The sequence below is a fragment of the Lissotriton vulgaris genome, chromosome 6 (genome assembly GCF_964263255.1).
Source record: "Lissotriton vulgaris chromosome 6, aLisVul1.2, whole genome shotgun sequence".
NCBI lineage: Eukaryota > Metazoa > Chordata > Amphibia > Caudata > Salamandridae > Lissotriton > Lissotriton vulgaris.
In genome coordinates, this window is record NC_141694.1 from 1,550,307,972 (window position 1) to 1,550,326,391 (window position 18,420).

At 45.5% G+C, this 18,420-nt stretch overlaps 1 protein-coding gene across 1 annotated transcript in view; it reads left to right on the forward strand.

Annotated features, from left to right (window-relative positions):
* LOC147709130 (ADP-ribose glycohydrolase MACROD2-like) overlaps positions 1-18,420 on the forward strand; it is a 195,788-nt gene that overhangs the window by 120,195 nt on the left and 57,173 nt on the right. The window contains exon 2 of the mRNA XM_086925883.1: positions 343-501. Within this exon, the coding sequence (XP_086782009.1) occupies positions 343-501 (159 nt within the window). The remainder of the gene's footprint in view (positions 1-342; positions 502-18,420) is intronic.

Here is an 18,420-nt window from a genome sequence, read left to right on the forward strand (position 1 = left end):
AGGTCAGCCCTAATGATGTTTTGTCATCAATCCTGATGGTTTTCATTAGAGGTGGGCTGCTTTTGCCAAAGCATCCCCACCCCTTCTGATTGTTCTGTGATGTGTACTTTAACAGTGAACTATGTAAAGCATGAGGCAGCCAAGGAAAAAGCAAGTTGCTCTTTGTCCGTTCCTCTGGAGTACCTCCTCCACTCTGCAGTGCAACCATTGTTGATAGTCCTAGGATAAGGGTTTCATCTCGAGAGCCACCATTAGTTCGCTCTGATAATGTACGACGTGAAATAAAAGTAAGCAAATGTATTTATTTTTCCCATTCACCCAAATTTATTTTTTCCTTTATAGAACGACTGCTGAAAATGACATTAGAAGAGAGGCGCAAAACATATGTGAGGGATGTTGTCCCACTGAAGGACATCATGACCTGGATGGAAGAAATGAAATCTAAAGGCCAAGGTGAATGTAAATCGGAAGCTCCTGAGATGTGCAGCAGCAAAACACCAGGTATTGGTTACAACCATGGATTTCATTTCTATTCAAACGGCTAAATATTGTAATTACGTTTTTGTCAACCAGTGTGTCTGTCTCTCTAGGTTTTCCGTCAATGATGTTTTCAGGCAATGATATAAAGAATTGTCCTTGTCTCACTGCCTTTGCCAAGAATCAACCCAGACCATCTTCTCCATATCAACTTGCAAACAGTTTGTGATTTATATATTGTATTTTGCTGTTAGCAGCACCCCAGAACAGATCCCAAATATCATTAAGCAGCCCTATACTGCTGGACATATTCATGATGTGAGAAGGGGTGGGAGCACACTGCTGACCTCCCAGCACAGTTCGCCCCTTAGCATTATGGTAAATGCAGTTTGCAGTGCACGCTTACTTGGTATTTTGCAGGAGTGTTCCACCAAAGTTGGTGCAGATTAGTACTGTCATCTCCAGACACGTGTTTCTGGATTTTATCCGTCATCAGTAGAGATCAAAAAACGATTTTCATCTGGGGTTGCTGAGCAGGCTGCCAACGTTCTTAAAGGTCTCAGTACCTCTCACGGCGCACAGGTGCATCTCCACTAGCTCGTCAGCTCAGTGGCTCAAGGCAGCCTATTTAAACAGGAAGGAGTGGGAGCACACTGCTGACCTCCCAGCACAGTTCGCCCCTTAGCATTATGATAAATACAGTTTGCAGTGCTCCAGTGAAATCTGAAGTAAGCATTTACCATGCACTGCATTGACCAGAATGCTAATTGGCGAACTGTGCTGGGAGGTGAAGCAGTGTGTTCCCACCCCTTCCGGTTTGAAAAGGCTCCCTTGATCCGTTGATCTGACGAGCTTGTGGAGATAGGCCTTTGATAGGTACCTAGACCTGAAAAGATTGTGGCAGCCTGCTCAGCAACCCCAAATAAAATTTGTTTTTATCTGTACTGATGATAGATCATATCCAGAAACACGTGTCTACAGATTTACAGCACTAACCTGCACCAACTTTGGTGGAATACTCCAGTGAAATTTGAAGTAAGCATTTACCATGAATTGTATTGACCAGAATGCTAAGGGGCGAACTGTGCTGGGAGGTGAAGCAGTGTGCTCCCACCCCTTCCTGATATTCATGATATGTGTGCAAAATTTAGTTATCGTGCTCCTTATGGCTTTTGGTACCCCACATACTTTAGCGATTTATACCACTGAATGTATATGCTAAACAGTTCCCAAAGACTACATGTACATTTTTGCTACCATTGATTAAATAAAAGAAAATTGTGCTATCTGAGACCCTGACAAAATTTAGTTCCGACATGGATCAGCTGTGTAAAATGACCTGATTCCGGGTTGCACCAGTATCTTTGCTGATAATGGAAGATATTAATACTATTCACTGTGACAACAGTGCATAGATGTTACTTATCTGTCTCATTACATTTATTCCACATGATGGCGGCTGGCTTAGACGTCCCCAGGTCTTTCCTCTAGACTGAGCTCCATAATCTGGAGTGTGATTTTTTTTTTTTTGTGTGTGATTGATCTGGGTCTGTACAGTATTCTTTGCCTGTGGTATCATTAACGTTGCTAAGTTAGTGAGGTAATCTGAGATCAGTTTTTATTTCCACTGAGTTAGAATTATAGTTTTGTATTTTCATGGTAGATAACTACAGCAAATTCAAGGTTTTAATGGCGTATGTGGATAGGCCATGGGTAAATGGTTTGGAATAGGCGTAGATTGTGTAATTTGCTGTAGCGTAATAGCGCATAATTACGGCAACATTACGCAAGGTTATGCAAGTTACATAATCCAGCGGTTAGTGCTAGTTTCTTTACCCTAGGATGCATTTTGCGCTCTGTTCCTGTGCTCTTGTAGTTGGTATTTTTGCCCCATATTACTATGAATGACGCAAGTGGCATAATCGCGTAATTGTCAGTGATTTCACATCACAAGGGTAACCAAAAATTACTGAAATTACTCTGATTACTCCGGTATAGCCCAAATTTGATATGATATCAAAGGTGTTGCAGATGGGTTTGGGGATGTGCGGAAGTCCCAAGAAGATGGTGTATATTGATTGATCCCTTCGCTCCCAATGCCATATTCCCCTTAAAATTCTGTCCCCAGGCAGTGATCAAGTACTGCATCCTATGTAAAAGGTGTTGCATTTGGTGCCTTTCATTTTAATTATTGAGATTTTTTGATACCTAATATGAGGACCATATTTTAAGATGGGATATGGCATTAAAAGCAGAAAAAAGTCACAAAAAATTGTGAAGTGCAGGATTAAGTTGAAAAATGAAGATTACTTAACAGAACTACTGAAAACTTTGAAGTAAAGCATATGGAGTGTCAAGGTGACAAGTGGTTATTGTAGACATGATAGTTATGAGTTGCAGTGTAGTAGAATCATGATTAAATGTAGGCTCGAGAAAACCTTGGATTTGATACCAAATAACAATGAAATATATACTAAAGCGTAGGCAACATAATTTGGGGTTTGTATAGGTAGGCCTTTGCTCCGGCTGTGCTTCTTTTTGAGAGAAGTTATAAATGGTGATAAGAACACGTAAACCCGATGCAGTATTGTGCAGCATGATAAATATTAGATTAAGAATCACAGTGACTAGAAGGTTGTGTTAGAACTTTTGATAGATCATCAATTCTATCAAGCAGTGTTCTTGGTCAGGCTGCACATCTGAAAAAATACAACCCTTCCTCTCACGTGCCTGGCATCAGGAGAGAGATTCACAATAGCCTGTGGTGCCTATCAGACCAACCCTGCACCAGGTGTCTACACGCCTGACCTAACGGGCGCTCCTTTGCTAAGTGGAGCCCAAGATCACACTCACCATGGACTCTTAATAATGCACTTCACAAACCTACCTCAGATAGTTGCCTAACGTTTGGTTTGTGGATGACTAAGAACAAAATGTGTGTGAACCTGAAGGCATTTTAACCACCTGTTTCGGAGAACAGTTCTCATTAGCACTCGTCCTATAACTGTGCTATTCTCTGTAAAAATGTAGACACACTCCCATTTCTTAAAACTTGACCCTGAAACATCCGCAAAGATCTGCCAGCAACTGTTTACATTAATTTGGGAGGAAAATAAAGTATCAGACAAGTGGAACCAAGATGTTGTTGTCAAGTTTCCAAAGAAGGAGGCATGACCAACTGTAACAACTGGTGTGGAATCATCTTCTGTCAATCCCGAATAAAATCCTGGCAAAAATTATTATGCTGTGCATTTCTGATGCAGTAGACAAGTAGTTAAAAAGAGATCAGACTGGGTTCTGCAAGGGTAGAGGGTGTGTTAATCGGATCCTTGCTCTATGCAGTATCATAGATCAGTCCACGGAGTGGCAAAGACAACTATACATTAACTTTATTCATTTTGAGAAAGTTTTGACAGTATTTACTGTGACAGCCTTTGTCATATTCTGAGAGCCTATGGCATATTGCATCAGATAGTCTCCTCATCCAGAGGTTCTATAATAATGTTTCCTGCAAGGTAGGGGCAATGTGCATATAGCTTCGGAGCCGAAACAGGTGTGATACATGGATTTATGATGTCAACTTAGTCATTGACGGGGTGATGCAACGCACAACAGAAGACCAAGCCAGAGGCTTTAGATTAACCTTATTCTCTACACTGAATGACCTTGACTATATGAATGACAAAACCTTGCTCTCTCACACGCACCAGCATCTGCAGGAAAAGATGCCTTGCCTCATCTGTGCACAGCAAGAGGGCCTGAAGATCAACATGAAGAAATAAGAAGCCATGACACTCAACATCCCAACACTTTCGCCAATCAAGGTGAATTGAGATGATTTATCCATGACTTAAGAGTTTGCCTAGCTAGACCGTATTATCCAAGATGATGGAGGGGCGGGCAGTTGCATCAAGAGCGACTGAACAAGACCAGGAATGCCTTAAGGATGCGTAACACTGTGTTGAGGTAACTCAGAACAGCACCAATATCAAGCAGAGGCTTTACCAAAGGTGCGTCATTTCCACACTCTTATGAATCGGAATGCTGACGATGACTCAGTGACATCACTGAGCTATCAGCTTTCCAGTAACCTGAGAAGAATCTAGGGCATTTTCAGGCTGTAAACCATTTGTAACCAGGAATTGCTCACAAAATGCAAGCAAGAGAGTATGGACACCATCATTATAAGTACCTAATGGAGAATGATGGAATAACCTTAATGAGACTCCATCACAAGAATAGCTCACCACTGGACCCCCGAAGACAAATAAAAGAGAGGCAGGCCGAAGAACACCTTTGAGGTAAACTGTGGAAACAGAAATTAAATCCCTGATTCCCCACAGCTGGGGCACCTTAAAGAAACTGACCCAAGACAAATGGAAGCGGAGATCCTTTGATGCTACCCTGTATGCCAGCCGGCGTAACGGGTAGTAAGTAAATAAGTATATTTGCTGTGATTTTTGATCACCTAAGATTACCCTTCCTAAAGTAATTCCTCAACTAAACTTGGATGAATACATCTGTTCCAAACTTACTCTTTATGGTTTTATTCAGCGATCTCCCGCCTTCCCCAGTTTTCTTACCTTCCCGCTTGCCTCCACCTCACCCCCAAACTTCTCTTGATTTTTCTTCTGAAGACATCAGACTATTGTGGTGTCTTTCAGGCTTCTTAATTCCTCACTATTTGTCCATCTTTGTATGAAAGAGTCCCTGCCTTCTCTCACTAGTTTTCTTCTTTTTATTCTTGGTGGATATGCTAGTTCTCTTTCGTGCTTTAAGCATAGTATCAGTGGGTTTTGTCCATGTGCTCATGAATTCTCTACCTATATCATTGATGTAGGCAGTTAATCTCTCCAAAACTGCTGTTAAGGTGCACTATATATCAAAGGCCGTTCTAGGCAGCGCTCCTTTTCTGATAAGCCGGGGAATAAGCACTTTAACAGTGATAAAAGTTGTCCCAGAAGACTCCTATGTTTTGCCACGGTGTTACATCATTATCATGCTATCCTGATTCAGGATGTCCGTATTTTCTTCTTCTTTCAACTGTTCTGAATTTTATATCCTGCCCAATAGAGAGCAATACCCCTCCACCTCAATTTATCTAACAAAGAAATACCATCGTGCATTCTATTTCCTGAACTATAGAACGATACCTGGTATCCGGTAGGAGCGGGGGGGGGGGGGAATGCCCCTGCCCGGTCCCTAAGGTTAGGAACCTCGGAGTCATCTTTGGTGACCAGTTGGATTTTTCTGCCCAGGTAAATAGCCTTGCCTCCTCCTGCTTCTTTCTATTAAAATCTTTGAGAAAGATCCCTTTCATATCACAGGAACTGCAAAAGACAGTGGTGGTGGCTCTTTTACTATCTAAACTGGACTTCTGCAATGCCCTGTTTTTGGTCATTGACAAAACCCAGATGAGAAAATTGCAGTCCTTACAGAATGCGCAGCAAGGTTGCTTCTAAATATACGTAGAGGACAACCGACCTCGGTAGGAATTAAGTCACTGCACTGGCTCCCCGTCCAGCAGCGCGTGGAATTGAAGGCCTTATGCCTGGTTCACAAAGCACTCTAAGGGAGAGGTGCTAAGGACATTCAAAAAATGTTTTTACCCTACACCCCTGTTCTTGCCCTTAGGTCTGCCAATTTAGGCCTTCTCCAGAGTGCCAGGATTAGGCGTGCAAGATGGGGTGGCAGAACTTTATCAAGTTGAACGGCAATGTTATGGAATAAAATGCCAATGAACACGAGATTTCAATCAAACAGACAGTCCTTTAGGAAGGAACTGAAAACTTGGCTGTTCACCTCCATCTAGCTCCCTGGTAACACAGGCCGTACCATTTCTCACATACACCAGCGCCAAGACGCTGTGGCATTCGAGCGCTATACAAACATATATCCTATCCTATCCTAACTAGCCATTAAGTAATTCATAGGTAGTCTATTGTATACTGATCTTGAGATATTTTCTTTCCAGAGCTCTTCAGCAGAAAGCTTTCTAATGTCTTTATCCCATCTCCCACATTCTTTATGGTTTACCACTCAGTACACCTTTCTACATAGGGCCTGGGCAAGTGGTAAGGTATTGTCTGAATTGTGATTTTTCTCATGGGCCTCTTGTCTTTATAGAAAGGCGCACGATGAAGCGCTTAGCTAGAAGTACCTAGGTGTCTCATTTTCCCTTTTGGAGAATCCTTTTTTCATGATATTTTGTTAGGCTGTAACACACTTATACAAAGTGTCATGTGTGCATCTAAGATTCCACTGCAATCAAAAACGAAACGTTACCCCACAATAGATGGCAGGTAATGCATACATAAGACAGGTTATATATAGTAATTTTGTAATACTAAAACCTTAATATAATATACAACACAAACTCCTACAGACCGATACCAACCACCGGCCTAAGGCTGGGGTGAGGGTTGGAAGGAACTGGGGTGGCAGGGGTTTGTGGGATAGCAGGGAGTTGGATGGGAGGTAAAATTAACCAACCTGAAATAACACTCAATATAATACTATGTAGACTCTCTCCCAAAACTCAAGGTTTCCATGATATCAAAAACCACGGCTGGGGTACCAGAGTCTGGATGAGGAATGTAGCAGACACATGTCCCTGAAGCTCCAATCGTGGTGTTATGGAGTGTCCTTGAAGGCGCACAGATGAATCAGGAACATATCTGATGAGGCCATGGTGAGAGTGAGGAGTCGTCGGACACCCGTCATGTGGCCATAGTGGACACGCGCAAGCTCTGGTGGAAAACAACACTGGAACTCCCTGCCAACCCCCAACCTGCAGCCTACCCTCCATCACCCCAACCCAGCAGAGACATGCGGCACATGACAAGAACAAAGCAGATCTTGCACCAAGGCATTCAATGTTAAGAACCAGGTTAGGGAGGCCTAGACCTGTCTGTGGTCTGTGTGCTTGGAGTAAAGATGCATATGGTGGAGTGGCATATGGTATAGCCTCGCACCAGTCTGTGAAGAGCTGAGGAGCATCGACCCACCGAAAGGGTAAAGGCCATTACCCAAGGCCATGCTGGGGAAGGAGCCCTGATAGCAGCAAGGAAGCTGGGGCACCATTCGCTTAGAGGGTTTTGGTGTGTAGTGGATTTATGATAAGTATCAGCTTACTGGGGTTAGCTGAAAAATCAAATGGCAATCTATGTTGTGGTACACATGGAACAGGAGCAACTGGCGATGATGTATAAATAACAGACTTACGAGGATGGAAACATTTGTAAATCTTTGAGATATGGGAAGTACCCAGTGTATGCAATATATAGGAATGCTGCAGCAGGAGCTTATTTTGTCTGAGCAAGATCTAATTGCAGCTGAACTGTATATGATATAGGAACGACACAGGCTTTGTGCGATTAGTTGTTGGTCAATGAAACTTTAATTTCTCCCTAATTGGTTAACTCAAACCTCAACATAACATATAGTAAACTAAATCCTCTAAATGTATTGTGGATCCACCAAAACCGTGGCACATTATTAGAAGATCAATACATTTTCACTTCCCCCTAAAAGTCTCTCCCTCCTCATTCTCCCCCTTTCGATTGCCCTGCATGAAATTGAGAAAAACAAGAATAGGCTAAACCTGCTAAGTCCGACAAATTTCATGCACAGCCAAAGGACCGTACCAAAGTTATTAGTGAAGCAAAATTCTTTTGACCCCACTTCTTTAACTCCTTCCCTCTTTGGATTTGCACCAAACTTGAAATACCTGTATTACATGTAACTTTCTAATTGCTTCCCCCAGTTGATGCAGACTCATCAAATTGCGCTAACTTTGTAAGCAATTGAAAATGGTTTGCCCACTTCTTTCAACTTTGTCCTATTCCTGAAAGATTGACACAAACTTTGAGATATCTTTCAAAAACTCAAACCTTCCAAGCTTTTGCAAAATGTTGTGTCATCACACAGTGCCAGACATATTGGCAAATGAACACTTTTTTGCCCCTTCCCATTTTAACTGGAGCCCCCCCCCCCTTTATGGATATGCATAACTTTAAAAATACCAATAGAAGTCTGAACGTACCAAGAATGTACTAAATGTCAGCCATATTGGTCAAACGGTGCTGCAGTTATATGCAAATTGACAAATAGCTTTTCAGTCGCCAAGATATACAAAAGCATTAACCCGTTAAACCCTGCCAGTGCCTTTTTTTTTAAAGAACTTGAATATCTCAAAAACTACTGAACGGATTTATAACAAATAAAATCAAAAGGATGCTTTCTGAGTAAAGGCATACTTTAAAAACAAGTTTGGTTTAAATCATTTAACGGAGTCCCCCCCTCCCCCCCCCCCCCTTCGCAAAATTACCTGCGAGAGCTAAAAGGTTAAATTGTAAATTTTTTCATCTGCTACCCTATTAACTTTCACCCTGTGGACAGACAGTCAGGAAACATAGCATCTTGCAAATGTCTACAGGGTCAAAAGTTATAAGCAAATAAAAAAATGCATTTTCAATAGAAAGCACAGCTGAATGATAGATAACTTGGCTGCCGCTATTGTTCCAGAGCAGTGAGAGGAGCCACAACACAAGAAATTCTGGTTAAGCTCTGAAGATGGTTCTGAAGACCCTCCCCTCCCTAACAAAGTTTGGTTCTAGTAGCGGTGGGTGCTATACGTATGTGCTTTTTAATAATATGGAAGCATTTTGTGAATGGTTGCTAAAGTGCCGTCTGAATATATTATTTTGGAAGGGTTTAGCGCTGGGACACCTCTGCTGGAGGTAACTGTTCGCGCTCAACACATGGCTTTATTATTATTATTATTATTATTATTATTATTATTATTATTATTATTAGTTTACATACTTTCCAAAACGTACACTGCTCAGTCATATTGTCTTCTACTTTCGAACTAGTGCTTTACAACCGGAGGCTGATTGAGTCTGGTGTTTGTTTTAGTGGTTTAGCAGTGCCATCTAGTGGTAAAATTCTTTTAATCTTTTTAACGCTGCTACCTTGGAATTATTATGTGATGTAAATTTATATTATATATTTGTTTAATTATAGCGTTGGCGGCTCTATCTAGTAGACCTGTAAAATGCATTGTGAGACAGCTGAATTAACAAATAAAGAGTGTATTAGACTTCTTTTTCAGCTAGGCTTGCCCTTTATACTAAAATATACAAAAGGGATGGTTTGAATTGTAGATTGAAAAATCCGTTTTTTTAACTAATGTTATTAACTTTAACAAAGCTGTAACCCGCAGTATTAGAAGTACGAGAAATATGAATTATAAGCAAAGATACCACAGTAGGCAAACTGGAACTTTGTAGAGTGGTTGAGAGTAATGAGTGATCTCCAACGAACGAATAAAATGTAAATGAATGAATAACGTTTACTTGGATCTTTTTTGTAATCAGCTTGATATGATTCAGAACAATAGAGAAATTGGACGTTATAAAAAACAATGGTGTCTTTAAACTGAGAAATTATATATAAGGAGTAGAATTGACAAACTATAGCAAATGCTCTGACAAAATAATCAATTACTTAACTATAGATAAGAAAAGCAGGCGATTCATTTTTTAATATGAAATACTAAAAATTCGCAAATTTACATGAAATGAGAATGTGTCCAATTTTGTGGAACACAATAAGAAAAATAACCACACCCCAAGAAAGAACTTCCGTTAATCAAAGTAAAGAAATTCAAAGTAAACTTGAGCCATTAGTAAAGGTTGAACAAAAATAAATTCAATCTGCAACTTTCTACACAATTCTGGCAATTGAAGCACAAGATTAATGGGAATGATGAAACTGATTTTTTTTAAATTGAAAGCAAATGGATTGAAGTTTCAAGCTTGAGGAGCCAATTATTAGAATGTACTACAAATGCTCATTCGATAAATTTGCTGTATATTTGGACTTGACATGCTTCATTTTTGAAAATGTTTGTTAGAGTAAGGAGAGGTGCTTTTATTCTTTGTTTACCAGATTGAAGGCAAAGTTAGAACGTCTGTGTAAAATACATCCCAGAAAGGTCACGTCATACGATGCACTCTAAAGGACATGTGCTCAGTCTGCAGCGTGGACTATCTGTAATAGGGACTTGCTTTTTTCATAGATCTGGCATGCACACCATTGCCGGTACAACATTTAGAATAGGGAAGATTTAAGAGGCTCTGCTGCCTCCTACAGGTTGCCAAAGGAATTGGATATAAATTTCTCTTTGGTCCCCAGAATCCAAGTCTTTGGAAAAAAGATAAATTACAATATACCGGGACCTCTCCAAAGTGACTACCCCGGCTGAGAACGCTGTGCCTGTATGGACGGACATCATGGGGGACAACTGTTTGTCAGTCTTCCCCTTGCTGTCGCCCCAGGAATTTGAGGCCCTTTGCCTGAAAATTAAGTCTGGCTCTCCATCTGACCCACTGTCATCAACCCATTTTCGTCCGTTCTAGCCACTGATTGCCCCGGTAGGTCTAGAATTGGCCAATTTATCTTTGAAACTGGCCTCCGTCCCTAGAGCGTGGAAGCACGCAAAAGTCATCCCTCTGTTAAAAAAGCCTTCGTTAGATCCGGAGGACCCTGGTAATTATCGCCCCATATCCCAGCTGCCTTTTATGGCTAAGTTGGTGGAGGCGCATGTGAACTCCATCCTGTCTAAACACATCGACGAGCGCAATATCTTTGACTCTTCCCAACATGGGTTTCACCCTCGTCATAGCACTGAGTCAGCCATCCTGGTTGTAACGGAGTCCATCCGGAGCAGGCTGGATATGGGAGATTCTGCGGCCTTGGTCCTACTGAAAAATCAAACCGCCGCTTTTGATACGGTGTCCCATGCGAATCTCCTTAACCGCCTTGGGACGGCTGGAATCAGGGGCGGTGCTTTGGACTGGGTACGTTCCTTCTTGGTAGGACGATCCTTCCAAGTCTCAGTGCCACCTTTCCATTCTCAGGACCATGCCCTGCGCCATGGGGTGCCTCAGGGCTCTATTCGGAGCCCATTGTTAATCGACCATTATGCGAGTCCCTTGGCGGAGGTGGCTAGAGGCAGGGGGTTGTCCTTGGTGTCGTATGCAGACGACACCCAGCTGGTGATTGCCTTCTCCAAAAACTGTTGCACCAATCTGGAGAAGTTTAAGGAGGATCTGTCGGTCATCTCGAACTGGAAGAAGGCTAACTGTCTTCAATTAAACGCCAGCAAGTCTGAGATCCTATTGTTCGGCAAGGACCAGTAGCTCTGGTCCGAACAATGGTGGCCTGACCATCTTAGACCCGCCCCGTCACCCAAGGAGGCTGTAAAGAACTTGGGTGTTTGGTTGGATACTGGACTGACTTTCGAGAAACAGACACAAGTTGTCGCCGCTACCTGCTTTGGGCTCTTGAGAGGATTGATGTCCTTGCTTGTTTTTTTTCCTCCCAGTGTGCGCCAAACCATCGTGCAGGCCTCCATTCTTGCTAGGCTTGATTATGGCAATTCTTTATATCTGGGCGCCAACAAAGCCTGTATTAAACACCTGCAGAGGGTCCAGAATGCGGCTGCACGTATGTTAGTGGCTCTACCAAGATCTCAGTCGGTGGCACATGTGCTTCCCAGGCTACACTGTCTGCCCATTGAAGAACGCATTCAGTTTAGGGTGCTATGCATCTCTCATAAAATCTTGATACACCAAGCACCTACAGGGATTTCTGGTCTATTGACACACTATATGCCCAGGTGTGCTTTAAGAGCTGCCAATCGTGGGCTTGTTTGTGTCCCCCGAGTCTGGAGAGCGAGGGCGGGGGGCCGTTTGTTCGGCCTCTTGGCGGACAAATGGTGGACCTCCCTCCCAACACACATTCGTGACATCCCTCATCTTTTGCCATTTCGCAAGTCTGTAAAAACCTGGCTGTTCCCTATTGTTTGAGGTTTAGCCGCTTCTGGGTTTCTCTATCTTTTTCCTTGGGATTCTGGTTGCGCAGGGACGCCTCGTCGCTGTGGCAGCCATGCGCATTATAAATCCTCTATAAATAAATAAATATACCCCATTAATGTTTAGTTGCTATGGGCCAGATAAAATCTTGTTGCAGGCCGGAAGCCACTGCAGGCTGGTTGGAGACCAACACCAGGACAACGAAAAGTTGAGAGGGTGCTAAATGAAGGTAGAGGTTAAGACTTCCAGGCGACGAAAGATGGTTCAACTGGATCACACACCTTAGAGGAGCAGACAACATGACTCTACAGAACTCACCCTGGAAAACGGCCTCCAGAGGGATGTGGGCAGACCGGGGAGACAGTGCCTGACACCTCAAGTGAAGCGCCACACTCGCAAGAACTTAATGGGGGCCTAATGGTCTCAGCCAATGTCAGAAGTAATGTATGGAATCAACAAAAAGGAGAGGGGGGACTAGGAGCTCGTTGAGGTCAGGTGTCTGTGCTCCTCAAATGCTAGTAAAATCAAATAGGACACTGTTCCGTTGTAAAGGGTGCGTGTATGTCACCTTCATTGGAAGGGAGGAGAAAGACTAGAATAGAGGTGAGGTAAGAAAAGAGGGTGAAAGAAGGAAAAGAGGCAGATGTATATCCCCAGTTTCAAGGATCCAATCCCGAAGGGTAGGGCCAAGTCTTACCTCTTATTCGCCCTCACAAACCCAGAAGGATGTCATGCTTCATCATCGTGCTTTTTTTGCTCCTCGTCAGGCCGGCGCTGCAATGCCCGACGGGCCCACGAAGGGTCTCTTTCAGGAGATCTTTTAGTATTAAATCTGTTTATTAACAAATAAAGTCACAGACAGCAATTGTACATATCCACAAGGCCTTGGCCACATAGCGCATTAAAAGTCATGCAATAAAGAGACTAATCATAGTGACTGTTGGGCCCTACAGAAGTAATGGGCCAATGCCCCTGCTGAGACAGCTGCCTGAATGAACAAATGTACAAAACCAGCAAAAAACAGAAATCATCCCTCCGCCCCCCCACCGCCCAACTCCCCCCCCCCCCCCCCCCTCTGTATCGAAATGTGCATCTACCTCATCAAGTACCAACCTCCCGTACCCCTGAAGCCGTGCACATTCCCACAATAGATGCACCAGTGTGCCTCTCTCACCGCACCCACGCCAACAAGTCGCCTCCTTCGTATGATCCATTTCGTGAAGCTTCTATGGAGTGTAATACCAGTAGGACACAATTTTTGTGAGGGTGTCCGTCAGGCCCATATGATAAGCGGAGTGCCGCGCTCGGTAATAGATACCCTCCCAATCTTTATTGCTCAGTGTACGCCCCAAGTCCCTTTACCAGCGCGCCCTCCCGGAGTTGTAGACATGTGTGTATGGTCTAAGAGCATGCGGTACAGGTCTGATATGAGTTTTATATCCGCCGCCCGTGTGATTAGCCAGCACTCAACGGCCGTAGTTGGCGATCCGCCCCCTCTCGAACCTGGTCACTGAGCGCCCAGTGCCGGGCCTGGAGGTACCAAAGTCGTTCAGATTCCGGCAAGCCATATTCCTGCTGGAAATCCACGAATGGACGGATCCCCTCCCGCGTGTAAAGATGGAACAGGAACCTACAGCCCGCCGGATGTCACCACGCAAAAGCCAAGATATCCTGCCCGGGGCTAAAATCTGGGTTCTCGAGCAAGGGAGTAAAATGGGGATGGAAAGGTGGTCAACTCATGCTTCAGGTTGGTGCTATCCCACACTTCCAGCGGCACTCTCGTTATGTGCGAGGCATAGAGATTAGAGGGTCGATGATGTCTGCGAAGGAAGGGGACCTCCTGGAGTGGATGGCCCGCAACATCCTGGTTCTGGAAGAGCCAGTGCTTTTCGGACTCACACCTGCTCCACTCCACGATGGTCCGCAGTTGGGCTGTCTGATAATATAGAAGCAGGTCCGGTAAACCTAGTCCTCCCTTTTCAGGGGGCAGTGCCGCCAGCCTGAGCTTCATCCGAGGCCTTCTCCAATTCCAAATGAACTGGGCAATTTCAGATTGAGTCTGACGGATCCAGCCGTCTGGGGGCCACAACGGTAGGGCACGGAATAGATAGAGAATCTGCAGCAGGATTGTCATTTTTATGGCAGCTACCTTACCCAACCACGACAACGGGAGGTGCCTCCATCTACCCAGCTCAAGTCGGATCGTGTGGCGAAGTTGCGCATAATTGATGCGGACCGTGTCTTGCAGCGTGGGCGCCAACTGAATCCCCAGATACAAGACGGCCTCCGAAGCCCAGCGAAATGGAAAAATGGTCCTGAAGGAAGACCTGTGTGTGCTCCCCAAGGGACAGGTCCAGAGCCACCGATTTGGTCATGTTGACCTTGAATCCTGACACCTGAGAGAAGGCGTCCATGATATCAATACAAGCAGGTAGCGAGTCTCTGGGCGAAGATAAGGATAGCAGAACATCATATGCGTAGAGGCTGATGGTATGTATGTAGGCCCCAAACTTAACCCCGCAGACCCTCGGGTCGAGTCGCATCACCTGCGCCAATTGCTCCATGTACAGGGCAAAGAGCAGGGGCGACAAAGGGCACCCCTGTCTTGTGCCCCGCTCGATGGGGAAGCGGGGTGAGGTGCGACCATTGACCCTGGCCGTCGCCGTAGGGAAAGTGTAGCAGTTCAGGACCCAAGTGCGGAACTTCACTCCCAACCCCGCCTTCACCAAGAACTGCTCCAGATACGGCCAATGGACTCGGTCGAACGCTTTCTCAGCGTCGATTGCGAGCATCATATACTCGCAGGCCGTCCGCGTAACCTTCTCTATCAGATGTAACTCCCTTTTAGTGTTGTCGGTTGTTTGGCGTTCCGGTATAAATCCTGCCTGATCCAGGTCGATAAGTCCCGGCATCAGCGGAGCAAGTCGAGCCGATAAAAAGCTGGTGTAGAGCTTAAGATCGACGTTAAGAAGGGATATAGGACGGTAGGCCTCGCATCTCGAATTAGCCTTCCCTGGCTTGGGTATGACGGAAATAGTGGCGTCCAGGAGGTCCCTCAGGATCGTTCCCGGTTCCGAGAAGGAGTTAAAGAGGGCGGTCAACAACGGAGCCACCTGCAAGCAGAACGTCTTGTAAAAGATGGCAGAGAAGCCATCTGGCCCCAGTGCTTTTGCTAATTTAAGGCGCGAGATAGCTGTGATTAACTCCTCCGGCCTAATAGGTCGTTCTAGCAGGTCCGCCTGCTCCGACGTCCGGGCCGGGAGGGGAACAGACGCTAGGAACGTGTCCCCCGCTGCCAAGTCAAGCGAAGAGCCAGCATACAGGGAAGTGTAAAAATCACTAAATGCCGCCGCAATGTCGGCATCCTCCGTGACCAAAACCCCCGCCGTGTGTCCCAATCTCCCGAACCGTGTGACTGCGCTGAGCTTCCCGGAGCCCACGACCTAGTAGACACCTGCATCTATCTCCACCAGTATAATACATATGCCGCACCCTCAAGGCTGCATATTCCGCCCGGTCCTGATCTAACGTGACCAGCTGTTGTCGTACCAGGCGCAGTTGTTTCCCTCCGCGCCCCGGTCCGTTAGTGCATGTGGTCTAGTTCCCTCGTCTGTTGTGTAAGCTCATCTCTCTTACGCGCCCTTTCTGCATTTTCAGCCCCCGAGATGGCAATAAACTCGCCACGCAGTACCGCTTTAAGTGCTGCCCAATGCGTTGCTAAGGACGTGTCTGCAGTGCTATTATGTGTTAGTAGTCCCTAATGGTCGCCGCGATTTTCTCTACTACTTCCCTACGGTACAGCAGGAAATCGTGTAACCTCCAACAGCGTGCGGCTCGTTGCTCTGGCCAAAGGAGAAAACAGCGGTTAGGGGCGCATGGTCAGTAAGGGCCGTGGCACCTATATCTATCTCGGTCGTGAGTGCTTGAAGGGACGTGGAGGCCAAGAAATAATCCAATTGCGCGTAGGTTTTATGGGCATTAGAATAGTAAGTGTATTCCCGGGCACCTGGATGGAAGCTGCGCCAAAGATCCACCATTCCCATCTCACCCAGTCTGGCCTGGCCTCCCCCTGAAAGAGTCCCCGCCTGTGACGAGCGCTGGCCTGATCTGTCCTGAAGATTGTCGAACACCAGGTTCAAGACCCCCCCCCCCCACCAGAATGTGCCTATCTGGGGAGGTGGCCACGTCGCTTAGCGCTAGATGAAATTACTTTTCCTGGCCTTCATTGGGGACATAGATGAAACAAACCGTGAAAACTGACACCCCCCCCCCCCCCCCCCCCCCCCCCCCCCAGGGAGAATCTATAGGATGTCTAACAAAAACGGACTCGGCTGTTCCTGAGGAAGAAGAAGGGTACGGTCAATAAAGGGGAGAAAAAGAAAGGGTAGTGCTCTGTGGAGGGCTACCCTGGGTATCCAATTTGTTGGAATTAATGGCCTCACACACTCTTGCGAGTGTCATGCTTCATCATTGGCGGTTGCTCCTCGTAGGGCAGGCGGTGCAATGCCCTACGGGCTCACCTCATAGAGGGGCTCTTTATCGGAGATCTTTTTTCCAACAGCCTGTAGGTGAAGTGCAAGTGAGGGGCCAGGGAGAGAATGGATAGTGTAGGGAGGTGATTTAAAATGCAGCACGAGGTACCGGAGATCAATTTATTCTGGTGGTTCCCATGCTATATGTTAAAAACAGTGGGTAGCCTATGATCGCCAGAAATTAGGATTCCGTATCACGATCTAGGACTACAATTCGTATCGTGAGGTCGACATGTTTCTCGCTAATGCAATTATGCTGCGATTCTTCAGGATCCCGGTAGAGATGGGTAGGCACAGCAGCCCTGACCAAGGCCTCGAGCACCATTAAACCCCTTTTGGTTCTCCCCCTTGAAGTCATACCTACCGGGTACTGTTGACACCCGTACTCCTTGACCTTTAGGCAAGAGCAGTCCAATGCAGGTAGTACAACAGGAAGTTAAATGTATTATTGATTGACACTTTACTAGGTCATTCCTTTGCGATAGATGTATATTATTAGGTCCTGAAGAATCGCAGCATAATTGCATTAGCGAGAAACATGTCGACCTCACGATACGAATTGTAGTCCTAGATCGTGATACGGAATCCTAATTTCTGGCGATCATAGGCTACCCACTGTTTTTAACATATAGCATGGGAACCACCAGAATAAATTGATCTCCGGTACCTCGTGCTGCATTTTAAATCACCTCCCTACACTATCCATTCTCTCCCTGGCCCCTCACTTGCACTTCACCTACAGGCTGTTGGAAAAAAGATCTCCGATAAAGAGCCCCTCTATGAGGTGAGCCCGTAGGGCATTGCACCGCCTGCCCTACGAGGAGCAACCGCCAATGATGAAGCATGACACTCGCAAGAGTGTGTGAGGCCATTAATTCCAACAAATTGGATACCCAGGGTAGCCCTCCACAGAGCACTACCCTTTCTTTTTCTCCCCTTTATTGACCGTACCCTTCTTCTTCCTCAGGAACAGCCGAGTCCGTTTTTGTTAGACATTGTTCTTTGGGGCTCTGACTCTGGCTGGACCTTCCATTCCTCCTTCCTGGAGTGGTAATCTGAGCCTTAGGATCAACACTTGATCCGTCTTCACCCCTCCTTTGCTATATAGAATCTATAGGATAACAGCCTCCCCTTGATCTCCACCCCGAACCTTCCCCCTGAAGCGCTGGGCTACCAAAATCGCTACCCCTGCAGTTTTAGGAGGAGCGGATGAAAAAAATTGGAGTGGGAAGCAGCGTGACCTCATCCTCTGACAATCTTTTTGTAAGAGGTGCGTCTCTTGTAAAAGGCATATATCTGCCCTAGAATGCTCCAAAAAGGAGAGGACGGCCTTCCTCTTCACAGGATTATTAAGTCCCTGCACATTCAGCGTGAGGATCCGTAGTTCAGCCGCAGGCATCAGTCCTCTCCCAGTCCACAGCCTCTACTGCCAAGGGATGCCCTCCACTCGTCTCGGACCTAGCCTGGAGAAACCTGCCACCCTCAAGCTACCCCGGGTATTGAACTCTCCGCTCACAAACAATAAAGTG